We start from the raw sequence: 14,447 nt of genomic DNA, 5'->3' as shown, positions 1-14,447 counted from the left end.
CAGCTTGGTGAATACAGGTAACAATACTAATACAAAGAGAGTAGATTTCTAAAGTTCTCACCATAAACTGAGAAAGAGAAAGAATATTTCCATCCTCCCCCCAAAAAATAATTGTAACTATGTGAGGTGACAGATGCATTAACTAACCTTACTGTGGTAATCATTTTGCAATATACACGTATATGAAATCACTACACTGTACACCTTGACTTACCCTAAGTTATATGTCAATTCCATCTCAATAAAGCTGGAAAAAGTTTTTAAATAAATACAAAAATGACAAATGGATTAAATTAAATTATTTTTCATAAGTAAGCACCTTTAATAAAATAAATAGGCAAGCCACAGATGAAGGAAAAATACCACATAAACATTTTTGTCTTGTATGAAGAATATAGAAAGACTTCTACAAACAAAAGTAAAAGGACAAATAACATAAGTTTAAAATGGGGAAAAAACACTTTAACATAAGATACTGCATAAATGAATATATACAGATGGCCAACAAGATATGAAAACTCATTAGTCGAGACTATCATTAGTCATCAGGAAAATACATTCTAAAACATAGTGGAATAGTGTATCATACCCACTAGACTTGCTAAAATTAAAAACCCTGACAATATGACATCCGGCAGGGATGTGGAATAACTGGAATCAGTGTATGGGAATAGAAAATATCACAATCATTTTCGAGAACTGTTTGTCAGTTTTTAAAAAGGTAAATATACATCTGCCCTATAACCCAGCAATTATACTCCCAGGTATTTACCCAAGAGAAATAAAAATATATGTCCACAAAAGACTCGTATAAGAATGTTCCAAGAAGCTTGATCAATAACCAAAACTTGAAATAACAGATATAGCATGAGATAAAAAACATGATAACAATAAAAAGAAATCTATATTGACACAGTCATAACATGGCTGCTTTTGTAAGGCAGGAGAGGAAAAATGACTAGAAAAGATTATGAGGGAATTGTTTGGGGGGGATGAAAATGTTCTGTTTTGGGCAGGTCATTATATAGGTGTATTCAACTACTCAAATTTATCAGTATGAACCTTAAGATCTATTCTTATTATCATATCTAAATTCTACCTCAACAAAATTTTAAAGCCACCATTTATAACAAATCCAACAAGAGATGTTGAACTCTAAACAGAAAGTTCAAAACATTACTGAGAGGAATTAAAGATGTCAATACACAGAAGCATATGCTCTATTTATAGATTAGAAAATTCAAGATTATAAAGATGTCAATTATCTCCCAAATTAATTTATATACTCAATAAATCCCAAAGTCTCACAGTTTTTTTGTAGAAACTGAATAGCTGGCTCTACAATTTGTATAAAAATGTAAAGGGCCAAGAATAGATAAGACAGTCTTAAAGAAGAACAGTGTTGAAGGATTTACACAGCTAGATCTTAGGACTGATTACAAAGTTAGAGTAACTAAGACAGCATGCCTTTAAAGACAAATAACCAATATAACCAAGATTCCATAAGCACAGACACTTGACTGATGATAAAGGGTAACTGGAAAGCAGTGGGGAAAGCATGGTCCTTTCACTAGTCAATGAGAAGCCAAGTATACAGCCATCTAGAGAAAAAATTTATCTTAACTTTTTTAAGACCCCACCACATACAAGAATTCAATTCTAAATGGACCTTAGATCTAAATACATAAAGTAACATATTATAAAGCTTCTGGAAAGAAAATACTGTTATGACCTTACAGTGAGTTAAGACTTTTTAAACAAGACACAAAAAAGGCACGACCCATAAATGAAAAGATTAACAAATCAGGTAACATTAAATAAAGAACATCTATTCATCAAAAGACACAATTTAAAAGTGAAAATACACATTACCTTACATTGTCGGAGAAGATATTTGCAACACACCAAAAACGAAAAGGCAAGCCACACTGTGGGGAAAGATATTAACAACACGCCTAACTAGCAAAGGCCTCATACCCAGAACATATAAAGAATGCCTACAGACCAGTGAGAAAAAGACAACACAATAAAAAATAAGAGACTCAAAAGCGACTTCACAAAAGAAGATACCTAATAGGCTTATAATTACTTAAAAAGTAAGAAACTTCTTTAGCCATTCAGGAAATGCAAATTAAAACCACAATGAAATACTACTACATACCATTTAGAATGGCTAGCTTGAAGAAAGTGTCAATGCCAAGAATAGACAAGTATGTGGAGAAACAAGAATCCTCATCTACTACTGATGGAAATGTTTCCACTTTGGAAAACTATTGATTAGCAAAATCTATTAAAGTAAAAATATACTTACATCCTATGACATAGAAATTCCACTCCTAAGAATATACAGAGCGGAAATTCTCACATATGCACATTAAAGGGCATTTACAAGAAGTTAATAGCAGCATAACAAGCAAAAAATAGAAATAAGCCAAATGTCCATCAACAAAAGAAAGAATAGTTGTTGTATTTTGAAATAATCGAATCCTATACAGCAATGAAAATGAGCAAAATCCAACTAGTGAAAGAAAGGAATGAATCTCACAACAGTGCCAAATCTATAGCAAGGTCTGTATCTTAACCCTGACAGTGACGACACCATTGTTCCCCGTGTGATAAATGCAATACATTTTGGTTTTGTTCAGCCTTTACACACATATCGTAATACTATAATTATTTTAAAGATAAAATTTTTAAAGATTCAATTGAACTCAATAATAAGTACTTCTTTAAATCAGGTTATTCACACATTCACTAAAGTGACCAAATCTAAAAGTGAAGACAGTTTTAACTGGTAGGGTCTGACTGGAAACATTTAACAAATAAAATAGTAAAACAGAAACAAATAACATTTTCATAAAAATCAGTAACTCATTTAACACAATTCAAGATAATACAGTAAAATGAAACAAAATACCTCTTAAACCACCTAAAAATAATTACCTGCTTGGGTAAAGTTAAGTTATGGGTGCTCTCACTATAACCAATAGCAGTAAAAAGCTTATCTTTCTCCTCTGGAGTCATAATGTCATCAATACCTACAAAGAAATGACAGAATTTAAGAAATCAATTGCTTCAGTTTTACAGGTATAATAAAAAAATCAAACCAAACTAACAGGTGTCCTAAAATAAATAGACATAAATGCTAAAAGCAAAAGCAGCCAGGCAATATCCTCTGATATACTACTTTGCCTAGTTAAAACAAACATCATGTATTTGCTTGCTTAGGCCAAGAAAAGGCAAAAAAAAAAAAAAAAAAAAAAAAAAGACACCACTAAGGGAATACCAGTCTGTCATAAGGATTTTAGAATTCCCTAAGTATGTTAAAAATTAAGTGAAACTATTAATACCCATGGAAAAAGTAACAATAAGAAATGCCAGATGTTGACGCTTCTGAATTTAAACTTATAAAATTTCACACAAATAATTTTTCTCAAAAATAGCAAAGTTTTAATTTAGCTAGATAAATCCAGAACTATTCTAGCCTGAAGCATCTGCTCACATGTTTACTAATAATAAACATAGTAAAATTCAACTAACTGGCTAAAATAGAACTTATATTTTTTTCTTATCTGTGTACAATAAAATATCTGACTTGAAACTTACTTTCAGGAATCAAAGATTCTTCATCTTTTTTCTTAGACTCCTTCTTACCCCAAAACCCACTAAACCAGCCTCCACGTTTCTCGCCTGTGTCAGTAGACTTTTTCCTTAATTTTTGCCCAGATCGAATCACCTAAAAAAGTAAAAATTTTACATTTAAATTTAAAAGTAAAAATGTTTAATTTAATTAAAGAATAAATGCCCTCTTCATATTCAGGTATAGCCAGGTAAGAATAATGGTTAATTTTTTTAACATGACATTAGGTTCAAAACAGTCAAGAAAGCCTTCTGAAACGGTATTCAACATGATTTGGTTAATAGTCCCACTGCTAATTTACTTTCCTACTGATAAAATTTTGATGGGGTTGCATATTGTCAGAAATATAGTAAATGTCTCAATATAAATACAAATAAGTCAGGCAGAGAAAGACAGATACCATATGCTTTCACTCATATGTAGATCCTGAGAAACTCAACAGAAGACCAGTGGGGAGAGGAAGGGGGAAAAAAAAGTTACAGAGAGAGAAGGAGGTAAACCATAGAGATTCTTAAATACTGAGGACAAACTGAGGGTTGATGGGGGTCGGGGGGAGGGGAATGTGGGTGATGGGCACTGAGGAGGGCACCTGTTGGGATAAGCACTGGGTGTTGTATGGAAACCAATTTGACAATAAATTTCATATAAGAAACAATAAAGATTAGGGGCGCCTGGGTGGTGCAGTCGGTTAAGTGTCCGACTTCAGCCAGGTCACGATCTCGCGGTCCGTGAGTTCGAGCCCCGCGTCGGGCTCTGGGCTGATGGCTCAGAGCCTGGAGCCTGTTTCCGATTCTGTGTCTCCCTCTCTCTCTGCCCCTCCCCCGTTCATGCTCTGTCTCTCTCTGTCCCAAAAATAAATAAACGTTGAAAAAAAATTAAAAAAAAAAAAGAAACAATAAAGATTAAAAAAAGAAATATAGTAAGGGTTTCAATATAAATATAGATATATAATATAAATATACACAAATATATAAATATAAATAAATATATATAATTATAAATAAATATCTATAAAAATATATAAATATAAATGAATAAAAATAAAAATATATATATATAAATAAAAATATAAATAAAAACAGATAGCCTTTGAATCTCATTTTATTCTCTTCTCAGTAAATCCTGGCTTGATTTTCTGCTGCTTCCTTTCAAATAGTAAAATATAGATGAATAACCAAAAAGTACACAACAGAAGGATAAATAGATTTAAGGGGATAAGTAATTTAGACTCTGTCTTCTCATTCCCTGAATAAGTAAACTTTAATAATTTTCCCACCTTAGGGGGCACCTGGGTGACTCAGTCAGTTGAGTGTCTGACTCTTGATTTAGGCTGAAGTCACAATCTCATGGTTCCTGGGATAGAGCCCCATGTCAGGCTCAAAGATGACAGCACAGAGCCTGGTTGGGATTCTCTCCCTCCCTCTCTCTCTGACCCCTCGCCTGCTTGCATGCACACATATGCATCCTCTCTCTCTATCTCTCTCTCTCGAAATAAATTTAAAATAAAATCTCTAAAAAATAGTAATAATTTTACCACTTAAAATATATAAAATTTGAAATTGGTAGTGACATGTTTCAAGTCTCCCTGTGTAACAAAAAGTGAAATACTCAAAAAGAGAAGATGAAAAAAAAAGGAGAATTAGTAAAGACAAGATGAAACTAAGTTAAGTAAGTTCTCTTTAATAACCAGACATCAAATAAGTAAGGGAAGAGGTCTACGTCTGTGCACAAAACTGTCAAAGTTTCATCACTGACAGCTGAGCCATAACTACCTTTTGTCAAGCTTACCAATCCATTTTCAGCATTTGGAAATGTAATAAGTAAAAATATATACATTTGATTATTTTATATTCCATAGGATATAACATTTGACTTCTCTTATCATAGAAGATTAATGTGCTATTTTATTTTTCATGACAATTAGAACTTTGACAAGTTATTTAACCTCTCTATACCTTAATTTGCTAATATAAATTGAAGACAGTAATAGTACTTTCCTCAGAATAGATACCCAGCAAACTATATCAACAAAACGGTAGCTATTATTTTCGTTTCTATTACTAAACTTTCTACTTTAAAACTTTTCATCAACACAAAGCTTCAGCAAAAACAAATCAATTCTTAGCCACCAATATCCTGAGTTCACCTCAGACTTTGAAACAATATTATTAATTCAAGTACGTGCTGTGTTTGTCTTTAAGTTTGAGATATTTTTTGAGTGGAACTAACTGCATCGTGTCCATAACAACATAAGTCCTAAGTGTTGAAATGTTAGTGAGAAGAGGCACTTGAAATAAAAAACAAGAAATAATAAAATTTGAAAGTGGTTTCAAAAAATTTCAAATGTAGCATTTAGATGCAAGCTACATAGTTCCAACAGTAGGTATGAATCTTTAAGACAAAGAAATCGTGCAACCTATCAATAGGGCTCTTCCTTTCAACAAAAAGCAGTGACAGAAGAGCACTATGACACCAATGATAATTCAGGAGGAGACTAGGATAGTGCCTGAGAATGTAAAGACTAAGCAGGGGAGAAATGTAACATTTTTGTCACAAACCAGAGAGAAATGCATATGTTCAGGCCCTGTTTGAATCTGCAAAATCAAAGTCAATGGCAAATCAGCTACTGTGGATATTATCATAGCTCAGTGGTATCCAATCCTTGCTGTACTTAAGAATCACCAGGAAATAGGGGCGCCTGGGCGGCTCAGTTGGTTGAGTGTCCAATTTATAGCTCAGGTAACGATCTCATTGTTCATGGATTCATGCCCCGCGTCAGGCTCTGTGCTGACAGGTCAGAGCCTGGAGCCTGCTTGGGATTCTGTGCCTCCCTCTCTCTGTCCCTCCCCCACTGGCACTCTGTCTCTTGCTCTCAAATATAAATAAAAACACTAAAATAAAAAAAAAGAATCATCAGGAAACTTTAACAAAAACAAAAACAGAAACAACAATGTCAGAGCCTCACCACAAACCAATTAAATCAAATCCTGAGGAAGTGGACTCCAGGCATCATTTGTTTTAATTCGCTAGAGATTCTAATGTGCAGCAGGATTCAGAACCACTGAGATAACCAGACAAGAGTTTCCTCAACAACAGCAGAGATCATCAAGCTGGAAGTAGATGAAACTGAGCTATTTTCAGAAAAGACATCCAATTAAATGTATATCATCTAGATTTACGAACAGTTCTCTATAAATCTAAATAGAGGAATAGCTATACAATATTTGATATTTTATTACAGTCTTTTTAAACTAAAATGGGGCACCTGACTGGCTTAGTCAGTAGAATGTGCGACTCCTGATCTGGGGGTCATGAGTTCAAGACCCATGTTGAATGTAGAGATTACTTTAAAAAAAATGTTTTTTAATCTTTTTAATAACTAAACTAATTCAAAAAAGGACAGGCACTAAATTTTTGTTACCATATTTTTTATCACTCATTAAAATTTTACTTTTTGATGAAAGAAAACATATTTTTCAGCTTTAAGGGAAAACATTTTCATTTTGAAAAATAAATTAATCATTATAAGGAATTTAAAAAATAAAATGTTGATATGGGACATTAAAATAATGTAGTGACCAACCCCAACATTCAACTTTCACCCTCTCAAATCTCTATTTAAATCCCTAACTAAAAAAAAAAAAAAAGATATAGCCACTATTAGCACTGAAATCTTTGTAAAGCTGTGATCAGCATGTCACAGATTTTGAGGAATTTCAAAATAAACTGAAAATTTTAGACACTTAATAAAGAGAAGACAGAAGTTAATTAATTAGAAAGCAGTAAAAATACTAATTTCAGGGGAACCTGTGTGGCTCAGTCTTTTTCTTTTTATAAATTTCTTTTTTTTTATTTATTTTTGAGAGAGAGAAAGAGAGAGAGAGAGAGAACAAGTAGGGGAAGGGCAGACAGAAAGAGGGACAGAGGATCTGAAGTGGGCTCTGCCCGGACAGCAGAAAGCCCAATGTGGGGCTTGGACCCAAGAACCATGAGATCACAACCTGAGCTGAAGGCAGCCACTTAACTGACTGAGCCACTCAGGTGCCCCTGGGTGGCTCAGTCTTAAGGTTAAGCATCCAACTTTGGCTCAGGTCATGATCTCACGGTTCAGGGGTTCAAGCCCCACGTCATAGTCTGTGCTGACAGTTCAGAGCCTGGAGCCTGCTTCAGATTCTGTATCTCCCTCTCTCTCCGCCCCTCTCCTGTGCATTCTTTATCTCTCTCTCTCTCTCTCGCTCTCAAAAATAAATAATAAACATTAAAAAAAATTTAAAGATACTAATTTCAAACAGTGATAATGATTATGAAGAAAACAGCAAAATAAAAAATAGTGAAAAAAAACTTTCCTATATGTTGATGATTATTTAAAAAATACTTTCAAAAATGAGAGTTGACCTAGAAATACGTACACAGCATATACCAGTGTCTAATCTTTGGTCTTAATATTATATTATAATTACAACAGACATAACCACTAAGACAAACTGAGGGAAGGGTACATAGGACCTCTGTGAAATATCTTTGCTTTACTTCTTGTGAATCTACAATTATTTCAAAGTAAAAAATCTCTTATCTATATGACACCAAAAATGAATTGTAAACGTATATGACCTAACATAAGGAGGGGTGCAGGACCCTTTCACTTTAATACCCCTCTGCTGTCTTCCCTTCCTGCCCTATGCAGTTAAGGGTCCATGGTAAGTAACTGCAGCCAATTCTCTGCCTCTATTTTAAATTCTGTGACCCTGTGGATTTTCCTTTACAATGAAAAAACTTTAGCGTTGGATGAAGCTACCTGCCTTTTCTTCATCTATATCCATCCCTTTATCCATGGCACTGAACAATAAACCCTTCCTTTGATTTTTAAGGAACTAGTAACTGATGTTCAGTACACCCACTTAAAGGTCAAGCAACTTAATGTAGAAAGGATTGAAACGATCTGTTCCTTTTGGCAAATCATTCCTTTAATTCATAGGAACAAGCCCAAGCACTATCAAATACCTTCTAACATACTCATACTCAAGGCGACGGCATGGCTCAGACAGTTAAGCATCAACTCTTGATTTTAGCTCAGGTCATGATGTCATGGCTGTGAGTTCCACCTCCACGTTGGGCTCCACGCTGAACGTGGAGCCGGCTTGGGATTCTCCCTCTTCGTCTTTCTCTGCCCTTCCCCTGCTTTCACTTGGTCTTTCAAAAGAAATAAACTTAAAAAAAATATATTCCTACTCCTGGACCCCAAAACTGTACCTTGGGGAACTTGCCCTTAAGAAAATAAGAAATGTGGGGCACCTGGGTGGCTCAGTTGGATAAACATCTGACTTGGGTTCAGGTCACAATCTTACGGTTCATGGGTTCAAGTCCCGCGTCAGTCTCTGTGCTGACAGCTCAGAGCCTGGAGCCTGCCTGGGATTCTGTGCCTTCCTCCCTCTCTCTCTCTGACCCTCGCCTGCTCACACTGGATCTCTCTCAGTCACTCAAAAATAAACAAACATTAAAAAAAAAAAAAGAGTAAGAAATTTTTGAGAAAGCATGTAGACAAGGCTGTTCATTGTAGTGTCATTTATAATTAAATATAATCAGTGGGAAATAGTGAAGCAAATTCTGATATATGCACAGAATGGAATACTATTCAGTTATTTAAAATTATGTTGGAGAAATTATTCTACGGGCATAAAAATGGAATGCTATAGTAAATTTTTTAAAAGAAAGAAAAGCAAGTTACAAAATCTTTTCTTAACTCCACATTCCCCGCCAGTTACCATTCCATTGACCTGTTCTCTCCTTACAGTAAGGCATCACACTGTCAGCACTCAATGTCTCCAATTCCTAGACATCCACTCTCTCTCATTCCTATTGTCTCTACCCACATTTTTCTATAAAAACTGCTCTTTAATTGATTTCTTTATTGCTAAATCCAACAATAAACTTTCAGTTCCATGGTGGCATAAGTCCTATATAGCCCATCCTTCACATTAATGAGTAAAAATTCTGAACAAAATATAAAAATCATCTACAACAGACTCTGAAAACTAAGCAAAGTAGGCAGATGCTAGATAGGAGTCAAAATTTGGAGAAATCATCTCCACCAGAATGAGCTACCCATGTTTTGTTGTTGCTGTTGTTTTTTCATTTTCCCTCACATGTTGTGCCTACCCTCTTTCCCCCCTTAACTTTTCCCTCCCGAGGATGTTCTTGCCTTTGGGCAGTCCCCTTCCCTTTAGTGCAGACATGACCTATGACCTGTTTCTAACCAACAGAATATGACAAAGATGACAAGATGTATGTGACTATGTGCATGAAACTGTACCAGCTTTCTTGCTGGAATCTCTCTCTCTCCCTTTGAAAAAGCAAGCTGATGGGGCACCTGGGTGGCTCAGTCGGTCAGGCATCCAACTTCAGCTCAGGTCATGATTTTGTGGTTTGTGGGTTGGAGCCCCACGTCAGGCTCTGTGCTGATAACTCAGAGCCTGGAGCCTGCTTCAGATTCTGGGTCTCCCTCTCTCTCTGCCCCTCCCCTGCTCACACTCTGTCTCTCTCTCAAAAATAATAAATAAACATTTAAAAAATTAAAAAGAAAAAAAGGAAAAGCAAGCTGCCATCTTGTGGGCCATGTTAAGAGGCCCATCTGGCAAGGAAATGAAATGAAATGATGAGCTAAGGAGCAGCCTCTACCCAACAGCCAACAAGAAATTGGAGTCCTACATCCCACAGGCACAAGGAACTAAAATCTGCCAACAAAAGCAGATCCTTCATCAGTGACACCCCAGATGAAACCAGTTTCAGCCAAAATCTTCATGGAAATATTTTGAGACCATAAGCAGAGATCTCAGGTAACAAGCTATACCTGAACTTCTGACTCACAGAAACTCTGAGATAATTGTGCATTGCTTTAAGTCACCGGCTTTAAGCCACAGAAAACTACTTCACACGGCTGTCCCCTGAGAAAGGGCCTCAGCCATGCAGCACTGAAGAGGCACAGGTAGCTAAACCCCTGAAACTCCATAGGCTGGCCAAGGAATGAGAAAATGAAGTCCATGAAAACCAGAGAAGATGAGGGAAATACCAGGGGCAGAAGAGCCAGGGAATGGATTATCTCTTAATTCTGTGTATGAACCTGCACAAATTTCAGTCTAACCCAAGCTCCCCATGTATGAAAGTGACCTAAACAAAAGGGGAAAAGATATAGAGAGACCTGCACAAGTCTCCAACTAACTCCTCTACTATTCATGTACAAAATGGACCCAAACCAATGACATACCCAGCTTGGAGCCTGACACAGGGCTCGATCTCATGGCATTGAGATCACGACCTGAGCCAAAAGCAAGAGTTGGACACTTCAGTGACTGAGCCACCCAGGTGCTGGGTATGGATCCAATGGTCAGATAACCTCAATGCTGAAACCAGCAGAGAACCACTATAGTTTCTGCTAGATGATATGAAAGGAAAGACACTTGAAATGACTAAAAAGATTAGAATTTTCAGTAGAGAAATGGGAACTATAAAAAGGAACTCAATATGAGTTTTAGACCTGAAAAACATATTATTTGAAGGAAAAACTCCTAGGATGGGCTCAACAGTAAAATGGGGATGATAGAGAAAAATATAATCTTGAAGACGTACCAACAGAAATAATCCAATTCAAAGAACAGAGAGTACAAAGATTAAAAAAATGAACAAAGCCTCAGAGATTTGTGGCGTATCAAAAGGTCTCATATATATGTATACGTGTATATATGTACACATTTGTGTATATGTGTATAAAACTTGAATCCAAGAAGGAAAGAAGAAATCTAGACCAAAAATTATTTCAACACAGGTTTGAATTACACAGCTCCACTTATACATAGATTTTTTTCTATATATGTACAGTGCCATAAATATATTTTCCTTATGATTTTCTTAAGAACATTTTCCTTTCCCTAGCTTACTTTGAGAGTACAGTATAGAATACATATAACAAAAAATATGTGTTAACCAACTGTTGATGTTATCAGTAAGGCTTCTGGTCAACAGCAGACTATTAGTGGTTACCTTTTGGGGAGTCTAAAGTTAATGCAGATTTTTTACAGTGTAGGGGGTCCCTAACTCCTGTATTGTTCAAGGGTCAGCTGTGTGTGTGTGTGTGTGTGTGTGTATGTGTGTGTGTGTGTGTGTGTGTGTGTATAAAACTGGGAGTCCTAGACAGAAAAAAGAAAGGAATGTGATCAAAAATTATTTGAGGAAATAATGGCTGAAACATCTCATATTTTGGTAAATCTAATGGTCAATTCTCAGGCCTCAGCTCAGTTGACCAATCAGATGCATCTGTCACATACGATCACTCCCTCTTGCTTGCAATTCTTTCTTCACTTGACTTTGAGGATATTATTCACAGAGCTTCCCAACTACATCCCTGGCAACTCCTCCATGATCAACTTTGTTGATTCTCATCTCTCTGACCTATAACAATAGAATGCTTTGGATCTTTGGAGTACTCCCCTAGCTACTCTAATTTCCGAGGTGATCTCATCTGATGTCACGGCATTAAATACCATCTATGTACTGACAACTCCGAAATGTATATACCTAGCACAGATTTCTCTTCTCAACTATAAATTTATGTATCCAACTGTCTACTCCATACATCCACAACTTTATTTAAAAGATAGCTAAACTTGGGGCGCCTGGGTGGCGCAGTCGGTTAAGCGTCCGACTTCAGCCAGGTCACGATCTCACGGTCCGTGAGTTCAAGCCCTGCATCGGGCTCTGGGCTGATGGCTCAGAGACTGGAGCCTGTTTCCGATTCTGTGTCTCCCTCTCTCTCTGCCCCTCCCCCGTTCATGCTCTGTCTCTCTCTGTCCCAAAAAAAATAAATAAACGTTGAAAAAAAAATTAAAAAAAAAAAAAAAGATAGCTAAACTTAATAGGTCCCAAACTGAATTCTTGATCTCTCCCACCTCACCCAAGCTTATTCTATCCAGACTTCCCGATCTCATTTCATGGAAACTCCATCTTTCCAACTGCGACAGGCCAAAATCTCTAAAGTCATCTCCAATTTCTCTGTTATAACCCGTATCTAATCAGTTGGGATATATTAGCTCTATGTTCAAATTCTATCCAGAATCTGACCTTTTCTCATCACCTCCATTGCAACCACTCTCAGCCATTATCTCTCACCTCAAATATTTCAATAGCATCCTAACTGATCTCCCTATTTTCACCCTTGTTCTCCTTTTTACACAAAAGAGCAGACTGAGTGAGTTTTAAAACATAAGTTAGACTGTATCATTCCATTCTCAAAATGGCTCCCTAATTCAGAGTAAAGGCCAAAGTCACACAATTACTTATAAGACCCTAACAATCTGGCACCCTCTCCAACTCCCATAAGCACCCCTCCTACTGCTCCCCTATGTTCCACTCTGACCTTGCTAACGACCACTCTCCGCTCTCTCACCACTCAGTTAGTTCCGTGAGTGAACCAGATAGTCACCTCAAAACTTTTCAGCTTGCTATATTCTTTCTGCCTGGGTACACTTTTCCCTCAGAAAGGATTCTGGTTGATTCCCTCACATTCTTCAGGTGTTTGCTTAAATGTTTCCTTCTTAGTGAGGCTTTCCGTGACCACCCTATTTAAAATTGCAACCCGCATCATCATTACTGCCTGGCCCCAGTGATATATTCCTTTTCTGTATGCCCTTCAACTTTATTTTTATTTATGTTTTTATTATCTTTCTTTCTACTAGAATGTAAGTAAGGGATTTTTGTTCTGTTAATTTCTGTACGCTAATACAGATGATGATGATGATGATGATGATGATGATGAAAAAAAATCACTTATTTACTAATTACTATGTGCCAAGCACTCAGTAGTCTAAGTGCTTTACATGGATTATCATGTACTCCTCAAAGTAACCCTGTGATGTACATACTATGAATTAATCCTATTGTACAAATCAGGAAACTGAGGCACTGAGAGATTAAAGAGCTATCCCAAGATCATACAAGTAGGCAAAGCTGGGATTAGAATCCAGACCATCTGACTCCAGAGTCCACACTCTTAACCATGATGCTAGTAAAATAGGCACTCAATGAGTACTTACTAAGTAAATGAATGAGTAGGCGTGTGCTTTAATCCCATTTAAAAATGTGGGGCACCAGGGCGACTCAGTCAGTTAAGCGTCCAACTTCGGCCCAGGTCATGATCTCATGGCTTGTGGGCTTGTGGATTCAAGCCCTACATTGGGCTCTGTGCTGACAGCTCAGAGCCTGGAGCCTGCTTCAGATTCTGTGTGTGTGTGTCTCTCTCTGCCCCTCCCCCAATCACACTCTGTCTCTGTCTCTCTCTCTCTCTCTCTCTCAAAAATAAACATAAAAAAATTTTTTTGAATATGAGTATGTGTACAGAGATCTATAAATATCAAAAAGACTAAAAAATATACAAAAAATTATCAACTGTAGGTATATTCAGTGTGAGATAATAGCTGTTTCTATTTTATTTCTTTGTGTATCTTTATTTCCTAACTTTCCTACACCGAGTTGTATTGTACTTGCAATTTATTTTTTTTTAATTATCAAAAATGTCATGTTACAGAATAGGATTGACATGGAACAATGGAGACATGCCATTATTGGTAGGATATGCCAAGTGGGATAAGTCAGCATGAATTGTGAAATATAAACAGACTGATTCCAATTATGGTAAAAAAGAAAAGAAGTAAGAGAAGGGGAGAAGGAGGAAGGGAAAGAAGAAGTAAGGGAGGGAGGGAAAAGGAAATAAGGCAAAGACAAAGTGAAGGGACGGGGGATAAAGAGCAAACTTAAGTCA

General features: G+C 36.4%; 1 protein-coding gene across 1 annotated transcript in view; it reads right to left on the bottom strand.

Annotated features, from left to right (window-relative positions):
- The window catches only part of VPS13C (vacuolar protein sorting 13 homolog C), a 201,969-nt gene that overhangs the window by 138,115 nt on the left and 49,407 nt on the right, over nucleotides 1–14,447 (bottom strand). Inside the window, exons 15-16 of the mRNA XM_047862226.1 lie at nucleotides 3,607–3,736; nucleotides 2,944–3,038 (exon numbers count right to left, since the gene is read on the bottom strand). Of these exons, the coding sequence (XP_047718182.1) occupies nucleotides 2,944–3,038; nucleotides 3,607–3,736 (225 nt within the window). The remainder of the gene's footprint in view (nucleotides 1–2,943; nucleotides 3,039–3,606; nucleotides 3,737–14,447) is intronic.

The sequence above is a fragment of the Prionailurus viverrinus genome, chromosome B3 (assembly GCF_022837055.1).
Source record: "Prionailurus viverrinus isolate Anna chromosome B3, UM_Priviv_1.0, whole genome shotgun sequence".
NCBI classification, from domain to species: domain Eukaryota; kingdom Metazoa; phylum Chordata; class Mammalia; order Carnivora; family Felidae; genus Prionailurus; species Prionailurus viverrinus.
Note: the sequence above shows the minus strand (reverse complement) of the source record. Positions and strands in the feature narration are given on the sequence as shown.